The sequence below is a fragment of the Dictyostelium discoideum genome (genome assembly GCF_000004695.1).
Source record: "Dictyostelium discoideum AX4 chromosome 2 chromosome, whole genome shotgun sequence".
Lineage (NCBI taxonomy): Eukaryota > Evosea > Eumycetozoa > Dictyosteliales > Dictyosteliaceae > Dictyostelium > Dictyostelium discoideum.
Genome location: NC_007088.5, coordinates 7438312 through 7456176, shown reverse-complemented (window position 1 = coordinate 7456176; position 17865 = coordinate 7438312). Strand labels below are relative to the sequence as shown.

Below are 17865 nucleotides of genomic sequence, written 5' to 3'. Positions count from 1 at the left end.
AAAAAAAAGAATTAAATAAAATTTTTTTTTAAAAAAAAAAGAATATTAAATTCAATATTTTTATTTTTTTATTTTTTTTTTTTTATTTTTTAAAAAAGGTGGTCCTTTGATTATTTCTGAAAAAATAGAGAATTTTTCTTTTTTATTTTTTTTTTTTTTTCTCATTTCATTTTTTTTTTTTTTTTTTTTTTTTTTTTTCTATTAATAGATTCTATATTTTTCCATAGTTGTGATTAGAAAATTCTATATTCAAATTAACCTTTGAAAATTCAAAAAAGAAAGAAACCATATAAATGAATATACAACTGGCCGATGAAATTTCAAATATTGCCGAGATATTTTTTGCAATTGGATTTTGAATAAATTGTAAAATTACATCTATAAATTAATTATTAATATAATTTGAATTTTTATAATTTTTATAATTTTTATAATTATTATAATTAATAAAATCATTTAAATTTTATGATTAAAAAAAAAAAAAAATAAATAAATAAAAAAAAATAAAATAAAAATAAATAAAAAAGAGCGTTAAAAAAAATAATTAAAATAATAATTAATTTTTTTTTTTTTTTTTTTTAAATTATAAAAAAAACTTACAAGGTATGAATAAACAACAAATAAAAATTAAAACTTTTCTAATATTTTTAATTCTATTTGAATTATTACTAATTTGGTCATCAATTATAGTTTGAGTTAAAATAAAAATAAATCCACAAATAAAGAAAAGAGCAGCGAAAATTAAATGTGGAACACTCGCATTTTTATATTGAAAAGATGCAACACCATTAAGTGAGAAACCACTAATAATACCCATTGACGCTATGAATTTATTAAATTTCATTTTACTCTCTTGATTAATTTCACCTTGATAGTTAATAATATTATCTTTAATTATTAAATATTTTATTAATGTTACAATAACCATAATAAATGATGCAATTGATAATCCATATGATCCAATACAACTTTCTAAATAAAAAATTATTTTTGAGTAATTTTAATAATAGTAATAATTAAATTAGGAAAAAAAAAAAAAAAAAAAAATTATAATTTTGAATTTTATACCTGGTGCATTATTAATTGAAGAAGAAATAAAAGGAATTATTTGAGAATCTGGATGTAATTCATCAGTCATAGTATATGTAGTGATTAATGTGACAGGAACTAATATTACAATTATCCATAGTAAAAATGTTGGATTCACAATTGTGGTTGTTGTTAATGGTATTGTCATTATTTAATTTTAAAAATATTAATAATAAAAAATATAAAAAATTAATTATTATAATAATTGTATTGGTTGGTCAACCTATTCAATATATAAAATATAATATAATATTCGAAACCGAATACGATCTCCTAAGGTGAATAGAAAAAAAAAGAAAAAAAAAAAAAAAAGAAAAAAAAATGATCAATTGAAAAAAAAAAAAAAAAAGAATTAAAATAAAAATAAAAAAAAAAATATCTTTTTTTCAAGGTTCCCAGATATTTAAAAAAATAAAAAAAAATAAAATAAAGATTAAAGAAAAAAAAAAAATAAAAAATAAAAAAAAAAAAAAAAAAAATTTTGGCACCGATCACATTTTAAAAATGAGAGATTTATTATTAATATTATTGAAACAAGGTTTTCTATTTTTTTTTTTATTTTATTTTATTTTATTTATTTTATTTTATATTTTTTTTGTTTTATTATTTGACATTACAATAACTTCTTTAAATTCTAAAAATTTATAAAAAAAAAAAAAAAAAAAAAGAATAAAATGAATATATTTTTTTATGGTTAGTATGAAAATTGATACACATAAAATTTTTTTTAAAAAAAAAAAAAAAAAACTTACATTTAAATGATTATATTTTTATATTTATAATTAATTTTTTTTTAAAAAAAAAGTTTAATGGTATGGTTGAGTTTTGTGATGTTCAACTTTATCGTGTCTAATAACGTATGAAGTGAGAGTAAGACCACACATGATGTGAACTAAAAAGCTGAATGGTTTCTTAACGACAACTTGTCTGTGGTACATATCGAATAATTTCATGAAACCCTTTGAGTTAGCCTTGGATTTAACATTGCTGAGGAATTCGGTGAATTTAAGGTTATTTTGTGACATTTTAAAATATGTGTATGTATGCGATTCGAAAATAATTTAAAAAAAAAAAAAAAAAAAAAAAAAAATTTTAAAAAAAAAAAAAAATTGAAAAAATTGAAAAAAAAATTCAAAAAAAAAAAAAAAAAATAATATTTATTTGACAAAACAAAAGTGAAATTGAAACAAAAAAAAAAAAAATTTTTTTTTCAAAAACAATGATTTGATTTATTCTTAATATGATTGCAGTATATGGATAACTAGGGAACCAAAAATACACAAAGTGATATAAAATATAAAAAATGAATGTAATCATTATGTTTTTTTATTTTTTTTATTTTTTTTTAAAAAATTATTTGTTTTTTTTATATTTCATTTTGTGTATTTTCGAGTTCACTATTTATCTATACACAATCATATTAAAAATAAATAAAATTAAATTACTGCAAATTAAAAAAAAAAAAAAAAAAAATTATTATTTATATTTTTTTTTTTTTTTTTTTTTTTTTTTTTTTACAAATTCTTGGCACTTAAATGAGTTTTGGTTTATTTCTTTTTTATTTTATATAGAAAATTTATTTTTAAAATATTTGAAATAATAAAATTTGAAAATTATTTCCTTTTTTTTTTTTTTTTTAAACATTTAAAATAATTCTAATAATTTTAATATTTGATCATCATCTGATAATTCTTTTAAAATTTTATTTTCAGCAAGTTTGACATGAATGAAAGCATTTGAAATATCATTACCAATATTTTCACAAAGATAATGATTTTCTTTAAGAGATTGAATAGCATCTTCAAAATTTGATGGAATTAATTGATTATTTAGGACTGATTGATCAAATAATGAAGTTGGAGGTGGTGGAGCTATTGAATTTTCAATACCATCAAAACCTGCATGAATTATGCCAGCCATTGCCAAATAAGGATTTGAGGTATGATCAATTGTTTTAATTTCAAAGTTACTACATCCATCAGTGGCTGAGAAGGGACTTGAGGGTATTCTAATGAAGGATTCCTTATTATCCAATCCCCAAGAAACGTTACACCCACTCCAATAAAATGGTTTCAATCTTTTGTATGAATTTGGAGTTGTGTTGAATAGGGCAGTTAACGATTTTGAATGTTTTAATAAACCACCTATAAAAAATTGATTAACCAAACTTAAACCACATTCACCATTTGCATCCGGTGTTAAATTACTATCATTCGTATCCCAAAGTGATAAATGAGCATGACAACCTGACCCAACTAAACCATCAAATGGTTTTGGAATAAATGTTGCAATGTATCCATTATACGATGCTATGGAATTAATAGTTTGACGTACTATAATATGTCTATCACATGCTTCCATAATATCAGTATAATCAATGGTAATTTCAAATTGACCTGAACCACTCTCTGATAACAATTGTTCAATTGGTAAACCTTGTTCCTCAAGTGCATTTGTTATCTTTTCAAGTATATCACCATAACAATCTAATGAATGATAATTTGCAAATGTACCATGATCTAATTTTTCAATTGAATTTAATAATGATGCCACCGATGAATTATTATTATCACCTTTTTTAATTAAATAAAATTCCTCTTCAAATGAACCTTTTAGTGAAATACCAAATTTATTTTTTAATCTATCAATTGCTCTTTGTAATGAATTTCTTGGACATAATAACCATGGTTTTAATTTTTTACTTTCATTATCTAAATAAAAAAATTCACCAAAAATTTGAATATGACTTGGACAATATGGTAAAATATTTAATTTTGTTGTTGTTATTGGAATTAAAAAAGCTTCACCAAAATTTTCACTTTTTAAAGCTTCTATTGTGACTGAATCTTCAAAACATAATAAGGACATACAAACATTTGTAATTGAAACATGGATTAATTTTGGTTCATGATTTAATATCCAATCGATATTAATTGCTTTAGTTCTAATTTTATTTGAAATATCAATCCAACAAACTCTAATAAATTTTAATTGTGGATTTTTTTTTTTACTTATTTTAATTTTTTCTAATAATTGTTTTGAATTTAAAATTAATTGATTTTCATCTTGATTCATTTTAAAATTATTATTATTATTATTATAAATATTATTATTAATATTCTTATTATTTTGGGGTTCTATCATATTATTATTATTATTATTATTATTATTATTATTATTATTATTATTATTATTATTATTATTATTATTTTTTTTTTTTTTATTATTATTATTATTAAACTTTTGATCAATAAACTTTAATTAACCACCATTTATAAAAAAAAAAAAAAAAAAAAGTGAAAAATAAAAAATAAATAAAAAAAATAAAATAAAAAAAATTAAAATAATAAAAAGGTTATAAAAAAATATTTTTTTTTTACAAGACTTTAAATTTTTAAATCAGACTTTTTAATTTTTAATTTTTATTTATTTTATAATTTTATTTTAAAAAAAAAAATATTAAATTTTTTTTTATATCTCTCAAGTTTACAATTTTAAAATTTAAAAATTATTTATTTATAAATAATATCACTTTTTAAAAATTATTTATTTATAAATAATATTACTTTTTAAAAATTAATATTATACCTATCAATAAAAAATAAAAATAAAATTTTTTTTTGAAACTTGGAGATTTTTTTTTTTTTTTTATTTATTTTATATTTAATTTAAAAATTATAGAGAAAAAAAGGGGATTTTTAATATCATTTTTTGATACTATTATTATTAAAATTATTATTGTAGTGATACTTGATAAAAAATGTTTTTTGATTAAATTTAAGAGGTAGCTGTGGTTGTAGCTGTGGTTGTAGCTGTGGTTGCGGTTGTAGTTGCAGTTGTAGTTGCAGCTGTGGTTGTAGCTATGGTTGCAGCTGTGGTTGTAGCTGTGGTTGTGGCTGTGGTTGTAGCTGTGGTTGCGGTTGTAGTTGCAGTTGTAGTTGCAGCTGTAGTTGCAATTGTAGTTGCAGCTGTAGTTGCTGCAGATGATGCAGATGAAGATGATGCAGATGAAGATGATGCAGATGAAGATGGAGCAGAGCTTGATGATGCAGATGAAGATGGGGCAGAGCTTGATGATGCAGATGAAGATGGGGAAGAGCTTGATGATGCAGATGAAGATGGGGAAGAGCTTGCAGCAGATGAAGATGGAGAAGAGCTTGCAGCAGATGAAGATGGAGAAGAGCTTGCAGCAGATGATGATGGTGAAGATGAAGCAGCAGAAGAACCAGAGGCAGAGCTTGAAACAGCAGAGGAACCAGAGGCAGAGCTTTCAGAGGTTGAACCAAGGGCAGACGAGTCAGATGTGCTACCGGTGGTAGTGGTAGGTCTTGGCAAACAAACAGCTACATTATTTTGAGCGACACAAACATAACCAGTTGGACATTGAGCAACGGAACATGGTGAAGTAGCACCAGTTGAACCAGTTGAAGCAATAGTAGAAGCAATTGAAGCGATGGTTGAGCCTGCGATGGTTGATGGTTTGATACAAGTTGGTTGAACATCACAACATTTAGCAGCACCGACCTTACATCTAGCACGAGTCATAACACAAACTAAACCAGAGGCTTCACAGTTAACATCATTACAAGTTAAACAATTATCTGGATTCTCTCTTTCTTCTAAAACACAGATTGGATTACGGTTGTGATCTTCACATCTGTAACCGGTTGGACATTGGATGTTACGACATACTCTTGGAATTTCATAACCGGCAATACATTTGGCAACACCATTTTTAGCATTACATTTGTATCCTCTTGGGCAGTGGACATTATCACAGAGGTATTTATCACTGTCGTGTGGTGGTTTTGGTCTATGAGTTGGTCTATGAGTTGGTTCATCTTCATCTCTAGTACATTTAGCTTCAAAGCCATCTCTAGATTCACAACTGTAACCATATGGACATTGAACGGTATCACATGGATCATTTTGATGACCACCACTGGTTGATGATTGTTGTGGAACACATACTGCATTATTTCCTTGAACTTGGCAATAGAATCCATTTGGACATTGAGTATTTGAACATGATCCACCACTTGTTTGTGAACCACTAGTTTGTGAACCAGTTGTTGAACCACCACTTGTTTGTGAACCAGTTGTTGAACCACCACTTGTTGAACCACCACTTGTTTGTGAACCAGTTGTTGAACCACCACTTGTTTGACCACCTTTACATTGACAAACATCTGGGCAACATGCTGTTTTAGCATCGCAAGATAAACCACATAAATTAACCCATTCTACACCATTTTCACAATTTGTTGGACAATTTGAAGAATTTGGTATTTCACTTGGTTTAAATTTACCATTTGGACCAAATAATTCACTTGGAACACATGAACTCCATGTTTGGACTGGGAGATTACTACCATCTTTCCAACATTTAACATCACCACCTTCTCCACAATTATCTTTCATTTCTGTACAATATTTAACTTGTGCACCACATGGGATATCATATGATCCTTGGAAACAAGTACTTGGACAATTGTCACCAGAATATGAAGAACATGCTATATTAGAAAAAAAAAAAAAAAAAAAAAATATATTTAAGTTAGATTTTTTTCTATATTTTTATTCTAATTATGTTTATTATTATTGTTTTTATTATTTGATTCATTTTTTTTTTTTTTTAACTTTTTTTTCCAAAAACTTAATCTAATTGGTTTTTTTTTTTTTTTCAATCCTTTAATTTTTTATTTGTTTTTTTATTTTTTATTTAATTCAAGGAACTTACATTGTGCTAATGCACCACCACTAAAATATGTTAAACATGCAACTAATACAAGTAATACTCTCATTTTTTTTTTTTTTTTTTTTTTATTATTTATTTATTTATTTTTAAAAACAATGATAATAATAATTATTTATATATGTATACGTAATTTTACTATAGTAATTATAGATTATAGCTATATTATTATTTGATTATAATTCCTTATTATTGTTATTATTTTTATTATTATTATCACCGAGTTGAATATTTTTAAAAAAAAAAAAAAAAAAAAAAAAGAATAATTTTATATTATGAATTGTTTTGAAAAAAAATTAAATAAAAAAATTAAATAAATATTAATATTATTTAATTATTATTATAATTGTTTGAGGGTGGCACTACTAATTTACTCTTTTTTTTTTAATCACACAAAAAATTAAATAATTATTTAATTGTATTTTTTATTACACATTTATTGTGTTTGAAAACACGCTTTCTCCATAGTTGAATATGAATGAATTTAAATTATTATATTTTGTAAACACATTTTTAACACACTCAAACACACATTCATTACCACTTTTACACACTCTCTCACTTTAATTTTTTTTTTTTTTTCATTTATTCATTACCACACTTTAATTCATTTAACACACTAGTATGAAAAATAATTAAAGATACAACATTTTTCTAATATATATTATAATATTATTTTAATTTCAAATAATTTTTCACAAACTATCACACACAAAATTTTTTTTTTTTTTTTTTTTTTTTACAATTTATCAAATTTTGTAAAATCAAACAATAAATCAATTTTATTTTTTTTTTTTTTTATTTTTTTGTTAGTGGATTAGTGTGTTATTATGATAAATTTGGGTGTTTAAAATCTTAATTCCATACAATTATTTTATCATTGTAGTTGTAGAATTTTTTACAAATTTTTTTTTTCCAATATAATTTCGTGTATGGAAAAAAAAAAAAAAAAAAAAATTTAAAAAAAGAAAATAATTACCACTTTAGTCTCATTCTACAAAATATTCTAAAAATAAATGAATTATAAAAAATTTTAAAAAAAGTAAATTAAACTATGACCACTATTTCAATGATTGTGATTTGATTTCAATTTTTTTCTAATTTTTTTTTTTTTTAAAGTATTTATTTTAAATCGCTATAAAAAAAATAATTAAATCAAATAATTATAGAAAATGAAAAAAAAAAAAAAAAAAAAATGAAAATAAAAAAAAAATTGTTTAAAAAAATACATTTTTGGAAATTAATAATTTTTAGTTTTATTTAAATTATTATTTGTTTATAAAATAAAAAATAATTGTTTAATATCTTGAAACCAAATTTTTTTTTTTTTTTTTTTTATAATTATTTTCAGTCAATCTAAAAAAAAAATTTGATCACTTATATTTATCTGAAAATGCCCTTAAAATTTTTTATTGATTTTCATATTAATCTAAAAAAAAAAAAATAAAAAATTAAAACAAAATCAATTTTTTTATTTTTTTTTTATTTTTTTTTTAATTTTTATTTTTTTTTTTATTTTTTTTTTTTAAATTAATTTCTTTTAAAAATTCACCCAAAACCAACACAAAAAAAAAAAAAAAAAAGGTGTTTTTGATAAAATTGTATTATATAAATAATTGTATATTAGTAACTTATATATAAATAGAATATATATGAAACTTTAAATTAAAATAACATACATCACAATCTTTAATCATCATCTACATCCAACCTGATAATATGATGGAAAGATCTAGAAAGCATCGTGCACTTTCAATTACACCACATAAACAAAAACAGTATATGCTTGATATTGAAGATGTAAGATATTATGTTTAAAATTTTTTTATTAAAAAAAAAAAAAAATAAAAAGATAGAATTAAAAAAAAAAATAAAAAAAAAAATAATAGGAAACATTAACCCCCCAAATTTCAAACTTTTTTCCTTTTCTTTTTATTTTTTCTATTATTAAAAAAAAAAAAAAAAAAAAAAAAAAAACCAGTTATTCTCATCTTTAAATATTTTAATTAAATCAAAGAATAATGTATCAACATCATCATTAACTACAACAACCACCACCACCACCACAACAACAACAACAACATCAACAACACATAATCATGAATCAAATGAAAGAAGTAATCAACTATTAGAATCATTAATTGTTTTAAAAGAAAAGATAAAATTATTGGATAGTACAGAAAAGAATCATTGTATAACTCAAGGTGGTATAACAATATTAATACAATGTCTATGTTATTGTGGTAAAAACTCTATAAAAAATGATGTAATCATAGAGATTTGCCAACAACTCATCGATAATTCACATGATGCATCACGTTTATTTTGTAAACAAATCATTTCTCATCTTTATAATGACATTGAATGTATTGGTATTTCTGATGTCTTAACAAAAATTATTTCTTTTTATCCTTTAAGATCTGTATGTATTTTAATTAAAATAAAAAAACAACAAAAAAAAAAAAAAAAGTAATTTTGTATTAATAAAAAAATTAAAGATTTTTATTGAAGATTTATGCATACCAAAATTATTAGAAATTTATTATAAATGTTCATTAGCTTTATCAAATATAAAATTTAAAGTTGATCCTTCTATACATATAAATTCAACACCAGTTGTGCAACAATCACAACAGCAATTATCAAATTCATCATCATCTATACCAACATCAACATCAAGTCCTTTACAATCATCGTCATCATCATCGTCATCATCTGCAACAACAGCATCTACAGCATCAACTACATCTTCAACTACTTCAAATTCTTCACCAACAAAAACTTTAGGAAAACAACAACAAAAACAAAATTCACAACAACAACAACAACAACAACAACAACAACAACAACAACAACAACAACAACAACAACAACAACAACAACAACAACAACAACAACAGCAGCAACAACAGCAACAAAAACTTAATATACATGAATTTCAATCCATACAGATACCTTGTTGGGATGATGGTGTACCACCACCTCCACCACAAGGTTTCACTTTTGAGAATTTATTAACAAGTGTACCAATACCAAGACCACCACTTTTTCAACAACATCAACAATCAACTACTAGTAATAATAATAATAATACAATAATACAACAATCAAATACAAAGAGTGGGGATGTTACAACACCAACCTCAATTTTATCACCAATATCTACAATAACAAATAATAATAACAATGTAAATAGTACAAATATAACACCAGCACCAACACCAAATTTACCATCATCTGTAACATCACCAATTTCAACATCTACCAATCCACCATCAAACAATCCAAAACCAACCTCAATTGGTCAAATTCAAAGTTTACATTATCATAATCCAAGTTTATATCAAACTCCACCATTATTTAATAGAAATAGAGGCAATAATAATAATAATAATAATGATAGTAATACTAGTAGCCCAATGGATAGTCCATTAATTTCTTCAACTGTAGCATCTTTAAATTCAAATAATTCAACAGCGGCAGCAACAACAACAACAACAACAACAATATCAACACCAACGATATCAACACCATCAATAACATCAAGAGTACCACCATTACCATTATCAAATAGTATAAATAATAATAATGTAAATCAAATCCATCCAAATAATACACCAAATAGTGCAACTAGTGGTGGATCAATTAGTAAAGTTCCAATGCTTTCAATGGGTGGAATTGGTGGTGGTGGTGGAGGTGGTAGTGGTGGTGGTGGTATATCGAAATCAATTGTACCACGTTTAAATTTACCAGTACGTGTTGAAAATAGTACAAGAAATACAAGATCAAGTAGAAGAAGAGATGATGCATCCAATTCAACAAGATCACATCAAGGTGAATTGAAAATTGAAACTAGTGCATCTAAAGAATTGAGTGATTTAGCAATTAAATTGGGTGAAACCTATATGACAGCAGATCTTACAGCATTGATATCATATAAACAAGCAATTGAATCACACAAACAATCAAAACGTTCAATACCTTCAAGAAGATATGATATACCACCGATTTCAAGTAAAAACACAGCAGCATTATCAATGGTAAATCAACAACAATCTTCATTTTCAGAGTTAAATCTATACAAAGTTAGATGTAATATTCTAAAGACATTGATCTCATCGACATCAAATAATTTAATGTTGTTACAGTATGGTAATAACCCAATAAACATATTATACTCTGAATCGATATTACTTCACAAAGGTATCATTCCATCTGATAAGGATCATTTAACCTTGTTTTATAAATTGGCAAGTCATTGGTCAGATTATGTAGAGTATATTCATCGTAATCGTTGGAGGGACGTTACCAAAGGTATGGGGTTAGAGAGAAAAGCATCATTTAGAAAGAAATTGGATTTACTCTTATGGAGAATCAATTCTAGTATCTCAAATATGTTGGAAACTTTTACCTTTGATGATATGGAATATCAACTTTGCATACTCTCAGAGTATATGGAGAATTGTCCCTCAAGAATTCTTTCATCTCAAGTGGTTGACGTTTGTATTGAATCATTGTTAAAAGTAAAACATAGTATATTTCGTGGTCCAATCACATCGGATAGAGTTAAAGACATTCATATCATTCATTATCTATTGACCGTATTCGATGAAATCATTAAACAAAATAAAAGTTCACCAATCAATGATTTATTCATTTCAATATTTTTAGAACGTGATGAAACTTTTCAATTCATTAAACAATATACAATTCAAATTCTTACAAATGAATCAATCGAAAGAGAATTCTCAAAATGTTATCCAAATGATCAAAATAAAATTCGTTTAACTGAATTTCGTTGTCGTTCAATTAAACATTTTTCAATTTGTGTTAAAATGTTAAAATTTAAATTTAAAAAACAACAAGAAAATAAATTATATAATCAACATAATTGTAATAATAATAATATAAATAATATAAATAATAATAATAATAATAATAATAATAATAATAATAATAATAATAATAATAATAATAATAATAATAATAATAATAATTCAAATAATAGTGGAAGTAGTGGTAATTTAGCAAATAATTTAAATACACCAACTTCAAGTCAAACAAATTCATCATCAACAACAACAGCAGGAACTAATCCAACATCAACATCAACATCATCAACAACAACAGGAACTAATTCAACAACAACAACAACAAATGAAAATGAAATACCAGATTTATTAAAAAAAATGGAATTTTTATTATTACCACAAGGGAATGGTGTAATTTTACCATTTTTACAATCAAACAATTTCTTTACTCATTTTAATGTAAAGAAACAAATGCTTAAATTTTTAAATCATGTTTTCCTTTTCAAAAAGAATCCATTCACTAAAAAGAAATTATATATTGATTCATATATTAGTTATATTTATATAAGTTTCATTAAATTATATAATAATTATATTTTTGATCAAGCAACTTTAACATTATGTAGATTATTTTTAAATATTTTAATTTCTTTTTCTGTAAAGTAAGTAAAATTATTATTATTATTATTATTTTTTTTTCTCTGTCTTCAAACATACTAATAATTATTATTTTTAATAAAGTAAAAATGATAAGATATCAATGAAATTTTATCAATTAAGAACAATGGATTTCTTAGTTAGAGAAGTTAATTTGGAATATGAAATAAAACAAAATAAAGATCAATTTTTAAAACCATTATCATCAATTCCATTTTTTGCAAATAGTTCAGATGATACATCATCCTCTTCCTCAACTTCATCTTCATTATCATTATCAACAACAACAACAACAACAACTACTACTACAACTAAAACAACTACAACTACAAACACAAATTCTACAACACCAATTAAAACTGGTGGTCCACCTACCATTCCTAAATTAGCTACACCAGGTACAAAATTAAATCTTGGTTTAAATTTAAGTGGAATCACTAAAACCGACAATAGTAGTAACAACAATAATACAAGTTCACCTCCTGTAATTCCAAAATTATCACTTCAACCTAAAATTGATAGTGGTTCTTCAACATCATCACCATCAACTTTGATATCCACTCCATCAACTTTGGCATCTACTCCACCAACTACAGGAGTTTCTTCAAATCCTCTAATTAAACCAAAATTCTCTTTGAATTTATCATCTATAAGTAAAGGTTCTCCAGCTTCAACTTCATCATCAAATTTAACTACAACAACTATATCATCATCATCATCATCATCAAATTCAACTACAACATCACTTACAACAGTTCCAGCCTCAACAATAATAGATTCTACATCATCAACATCAACATCAACTACAACTACAACTATAGGATCTGTTTCCACAGAACCACCATTACCTGCTCCACCCAAACCAAAATTCTCATTGAACTTATCATCAGTTAGTAAAACTGGACAAGCATCAACTTCAACACCAAATCTTTTAAATTTAAAAAATATTCCAACAACCACTAACAATAGCAACTCAACAACAACAACAACTACTACAACACCAACAGGAAAACCACAATTTTCTTTAAATTTATCATCATTAAGTAAAAGTTCATCATCAACTGAAACTGTACCACCATCACAACCAAACCAACCAATATCAAAACCAATAATTAAATCATTAAATTTAGGATCAATAAGTAAAGGAGGTTCAACAACAACAACAACAACTACAACAACACCACCACCAATAAATAATAGTAATAATACTATTGCTTCCAACAACAATGAAATAAATTTACCAAAATTATCAAATAGTCCAATTAATATTTCAAGTTCAAAACCACCAATTTTAATACCAAAATTAGTATTACCAGCAATTAAAATTAGATCAGAAGAAGATACTAAACAAGCTGGTACTGGTGTATTATCATCAATTGAACAAAAGATTGATCCACAAGATCCTAAATTTCAATTGGTATTGGATAATCCATCACAATCGTTAACACCATCTGATCGTGATAGTGAACAAATGATTGAACCAACAGAAAATGAAATTTTCAATGAAAATCAACGTTATCAATTGGAGAGAAATAATCGTAAACTCTATCATGATAGGGATTTACATATTTCATTACTTCAATTAATTTTCAGTTTATTATTAAATTCAAACCAAACTCTTGAACATCTTTATTCCGATCAATTCCCAATTGTTGCAAAGAAATTGAATGTACCTTTCATTCTTCATTTACATATTAATCATCAAGATAATGAGAAGATCATACCAGAGTTAACAAAGAGAACTCATGAAATGGGTCCAAATCATTTTAGAATTTTAAAGTTACTCTTTAGTAGACTATATCATTCCAATCTTTTTAAAGATTTAAAACGTGTTGCAAAGGGTGCCTATGGTACAGTGTACAAAGGTACATTGGGTAATGATGAAGGTTTGGAAATCGCTGTAAAACTAATGCCTGTTCCAAAAACAATTCATGACCGTTGTGTACTTTATGATATTTTCACAGAGATTTTAATTATGGATACATTTAGAAGTGATTCAAGAGGTTGTCATATGTTTGATTATGGTGTCGATGGTGAAAACTATTGGATAGTAATGAAATCTTATAAATGTAGTCTAAAAGAGTGGAGATTAAAACAAACTTTACCATTTTTAGAATTATTACCACTACTTTTAAATATATTTACCAATGTACTTCAAAGTGTTCAATTTTTAGGTGATCATAAAATCAATCATTTCGATATTAAATGTGATAACTTTTTGGTACATCCATTGAAAAAAGGTACCATAGAAGAGGACTTTTGGAATCAACCAACCAATGATCCAAACTTTGCAGTTTGTTTAGCCGATTGGGGTGAAGCTAAAGTTTACACTCAAGACGTAGAAGGTTATACAACTAGAAATCGTGGTACCGAGTTTATAAAATCACCAGAAATGCTCACAATTGCATACGCTTCTCAAAAGACTCGTGAAAATTTTGATAGACGTAAAAAAGTTGGTTCAAATACTGCAAGTGATGTTTGGTCATTGGGTTGTCTTTTCTATGAATTGTTAACTGGTGATTTTCTCTTTTACGACGATGATTGGGTTAAATTCTTTATTCGTGTCACTCAACCTGGTCAAGAACTTATTACACCCGAAAGAAAATCAAAGGTTGCAAATATTCCTGCCATTTTAGATTATTTGGATTATGTATTCATTCGTGATCCTTTCTATCGTCCAACTCTAAGAGATTTGTTAACTAAATTCATTGCAATTAAACCAACCATCCTATCACAATGGGAACAATTGAAAAAGAAATTAGATGGTCATATGTCAAATCAAATGAATACCGTCGAGAAACCAAAACAATACTATAATGGTGGTGATGGTACAAGCTATAAGGCAAAGAGTATTAAATTCACTGGTCACTATACTCCAGGTCGTTTCTTGCCACATAGTTACAATGCTAATAATCCAATCAAAGTGGGTAGTCTAATGGTAGATGGAGATAAATCAACTTTGGAAATGCCCTATGAAGCTGCAGAGTTTCCTGAACATCGTTTCTATATGGATAGACCATCAAAAGTTGCCTCGTTTATGTATATCTCCTCTTTTAATCCCTCAATGAATAAAAACATGTTAATCAATGAATATCAAATCACTCATATTATCAATTGCACTGGTTCTCCAAATGCTTTCCCAGACCATTTCGAGTATCTTCATTTACAACTTCATGACCAACCTCATCAAGATATCACTCAATCATTATCATTGGCTTTTGATTTCATTCGTGATGCTATCGTTCATCATGGTAAAGTTTTAATTTGCTCTGATAAAGGTGTTTCTCGTTCATCTGCCTTGGCAATTGGTTACTTTATGGATTCACGTTCCATTAGTTATTTTGAAGCATTCATTCTCGTTAGAGATTGTCGTTACATTATCTCTCCAAATACTGGTTTCGTTGAACAACTTTGTCGTTGGGGTAAACAAAGAAGAAACTTTAAAGGTCTCTCTGAATGGGGAGGTGGTGAAACAAATTCAACCCTTTTTCAATGTCTTTGTGGTGCTTGTTCTTTCACTTTGTTAACTCCATTCGATAATAGAAAATACTCAAACCCAAAAAAATGTTGTTGCACTCCTGGCTCTGATTTGGATTGTCCAAATCATATAATCGGTTGTTCAAACTTTTTAGGTGATATGAAAAAACTTCATGGATATAATAATTTAAATTATTTAGCTTGGGGTTATACTAATATTATTAATGTTGTTGGTGATTATGAAAGATCTTCAATTGAAATTGTTTATAATAATAACAGTAATAATATTAATAATAATAATAATAATAATTCAAATAATAGTAAATCAAAGCAACAACAACAACAACAGCAAAATCAAAACATACAACAAAACAATGATTGGAATTTATTTAAATGTAAATTTTGTCATTTCTTAACTTGTGCAATTTCAAAATCCACATCAGGTGTCAATGAAAATTTGATTGCCGTTGTTACCAATCAAAGAACAAATTATTTCCCCTCCACTTTAAAATAAAACCATAGATTTGTACATCTTTTTTTTATTTTTTTTTTTTCCAAGGTATAATCATTTATGTTTTTTTTTTTTTTTAATAATCGACTTTTAAAACAAAAGTTTTTTTTATATAAATTAATACTCTAAAATTTGATAATTTTGTTGTTTTGTTTTTTGTTAATGACCAGTTTTTGTTTCCATTGCAATTTTTATATATAAAATATTTTAATTTGTCATGGTTTATGAAATTGATTGTGTACTGACAATTGAAAAACAAATGGCCATAGGGATCATTATTCATTTCATTGTTGCAAATGGGGCAAACTTTGTTGTGTAGATGATTAATTGGAAGACATCTAGCATGGAATCTTTGCATTGTATCACGGCCTTATGGATCTTTTAATTTTTGAATTTTGACAAATAGTTGGTGCATGTGTATTTCCATAATAGTTGTATTGATTGTTGGTGCGAAGGAGTAGATCTGTATATTTCTTGCCTTTATAGTCTTTGATTTACATTGTGATTGTTGAGTATTGTCGAGTAGATTTCTTTGAGTGTTGGTGGTAGTGGAATATTATCACAATAACACATCAATCAATCAATTTACAAATTGGTCAAAAGTAAAATCTAAAATTATTAAAACTCTAAAAAACTATCAATATAACAAAGACAAACAAACTCAACGTGCAAAACAAATACTATTAGAAAAAGCAGCAAAATTCAAACATCTTGAAGGACAATGCATCCCTGAATACAATATTATATGTAACAAAAACAAACTACATCAAAACCACACAAACATATTAAAAAAACATATAAATGGAGAAATACCTAGCAAGTATCTATCAGCAATACTAAACAAAAGATCAAAAGATGCAAAAATTGAATCAATCCAATATGGTAACATCATTACATCCGACCCCGACCAAATTGAAAATGCGTTTGTTGAATTCTACACAAATCTATATACCTTACAAATATGTTGTCCAATTACTCACCAATACATGCTAAACACATGGCCCATCATTAAAAATGATTATTGGAATGGTTTAGACTCACCATTTATACAAGATGAAGTTGAAGCTGCAATTAAAACCTGTAACTCCAACAAATCACCCCGTCCAGGTGGCGTTACAAATACATTCTACATTAATCATTTAAACCAAGTTAAACCAATTCTCACTACATTATTCAACGATATACTAGAAAACCCTCACCACATCACAACAGAATTCACCGAAGGTCTTATACACACAATATATAAGAAAGGCAACCCCTTACTCATATCAAATCGTCGTCCCATCACACTTCTAAACACTGATTACAAGATCCTCAAAAGTAATAAATGCACGTCTTCTGAGAATACTTCCTTTCATCATCAACAACAACCAAACTGGTTTCGTACCCCACAGATTCATCATAGACAACATCATCAACATCAATTTTTTTTTTTTTTTTTTACCTGTGATCAGACCTTCAAGGAATGTCCTTGTGTCTTTTCGGCTGTGTTTGTTAAACGGTTTTATTTTTATTATTCAATTGTATTAAATTTTTTAAACTATATTATATATATTTTTTTTTTT

At 25.6% G+C, this 17865-nt stretch overlaps 5 protein-coding genes across 5 annotated transcripts; 1 reads left to right on the top strand and 4 right to left on the bottom strand.

Annotated features, from left to right (window-relative positions):
- Positions 1–211: 211 nt before the first annotated feature.
- Positions 212–1237, bottom strand: DDB_G0277073 (hypothetical protein; the record flags this gene model as incomplete). The annotated part of the gene is made up of 3 exons (XM_637836.1): positions 212–378; positions 601–888; positions 1069–1237. The coding sequence occupies 3 exons, from the start codon at positions 1235–1237 to the stop codon at positions 212–214; spliced, it is 624 nt and encodes a 207-aa protein (XP_642928.1).
- Positions 1238–1895: 658 nt separating this feature from the next.
- DDB_G0276837 (hypothetical protein) lies at positions 1896–2114 on the bottom strand (the record flags this gene model as incomplete). Its single annotated transcript, XM_637835.1, has 1 exon — positions 1896–2114. The coding sequence occupies one exon, from the start codon at positions 2112–2114 to the stop codon at positions 1896–1898; it is 219 nt and encodes a 72-aa protein (XP_642927.1).
- A 619-nt stretch (positions 2115–2733) lies between these two features.
- glnA1 (glutamate-ammonia ligase) lies at positions 2734–4233 on the bottom strand (the record flags this gene model as incomplete). The annotated part of the gene is made up of 1 exon (XM_637834.1): positions 2734–4233. The coding sequence occupies one exon, from the start codon at positions 4231–4233 to the stop codon at positions 2734–2736; it is 1500 nt and encodes a 499-aa protein (XP_642926.1).
- Positions 4234–4866: 633 nt separating this feature from the next.
- cotA (spore coat protein sp96) lies at positions 4867–6893 on the bottom strand (the record flags this gene model as incomplete). The annotated part of the gene is made up of 2 exons (XM_637833.1): positions 4867–6605; positions 6830–6893. 2 exons carry the CDS (start codon positions 6891–6893, stop codon positions 4867–4869), a joined length of 1803 nt encoding a protein of 600 aa, XP_642925.1.
- A 1673-nt stretch (positions 6894–8566) lies between these two features.
- Positions 8567–16303, top strand: DDB_G0277071 (hypothetical protein; the record flags this gene model as incomplete). The annotated part of the gene is made up of 4 exons (XM_637832.2): positions 8567–8644; positions 8862–9266; positions 9343–12317; positions 12397–16303. The coding sequence occupies 4 exons, from the start codon at positions 8567–8569 to the stop codon at positions 16301–16303; spliced, it is 7365 nt and encodes a 2454-aa protein (XP_642924.2).
- Positions 16304–17865: the final 1562 nt, after the last annotated feature.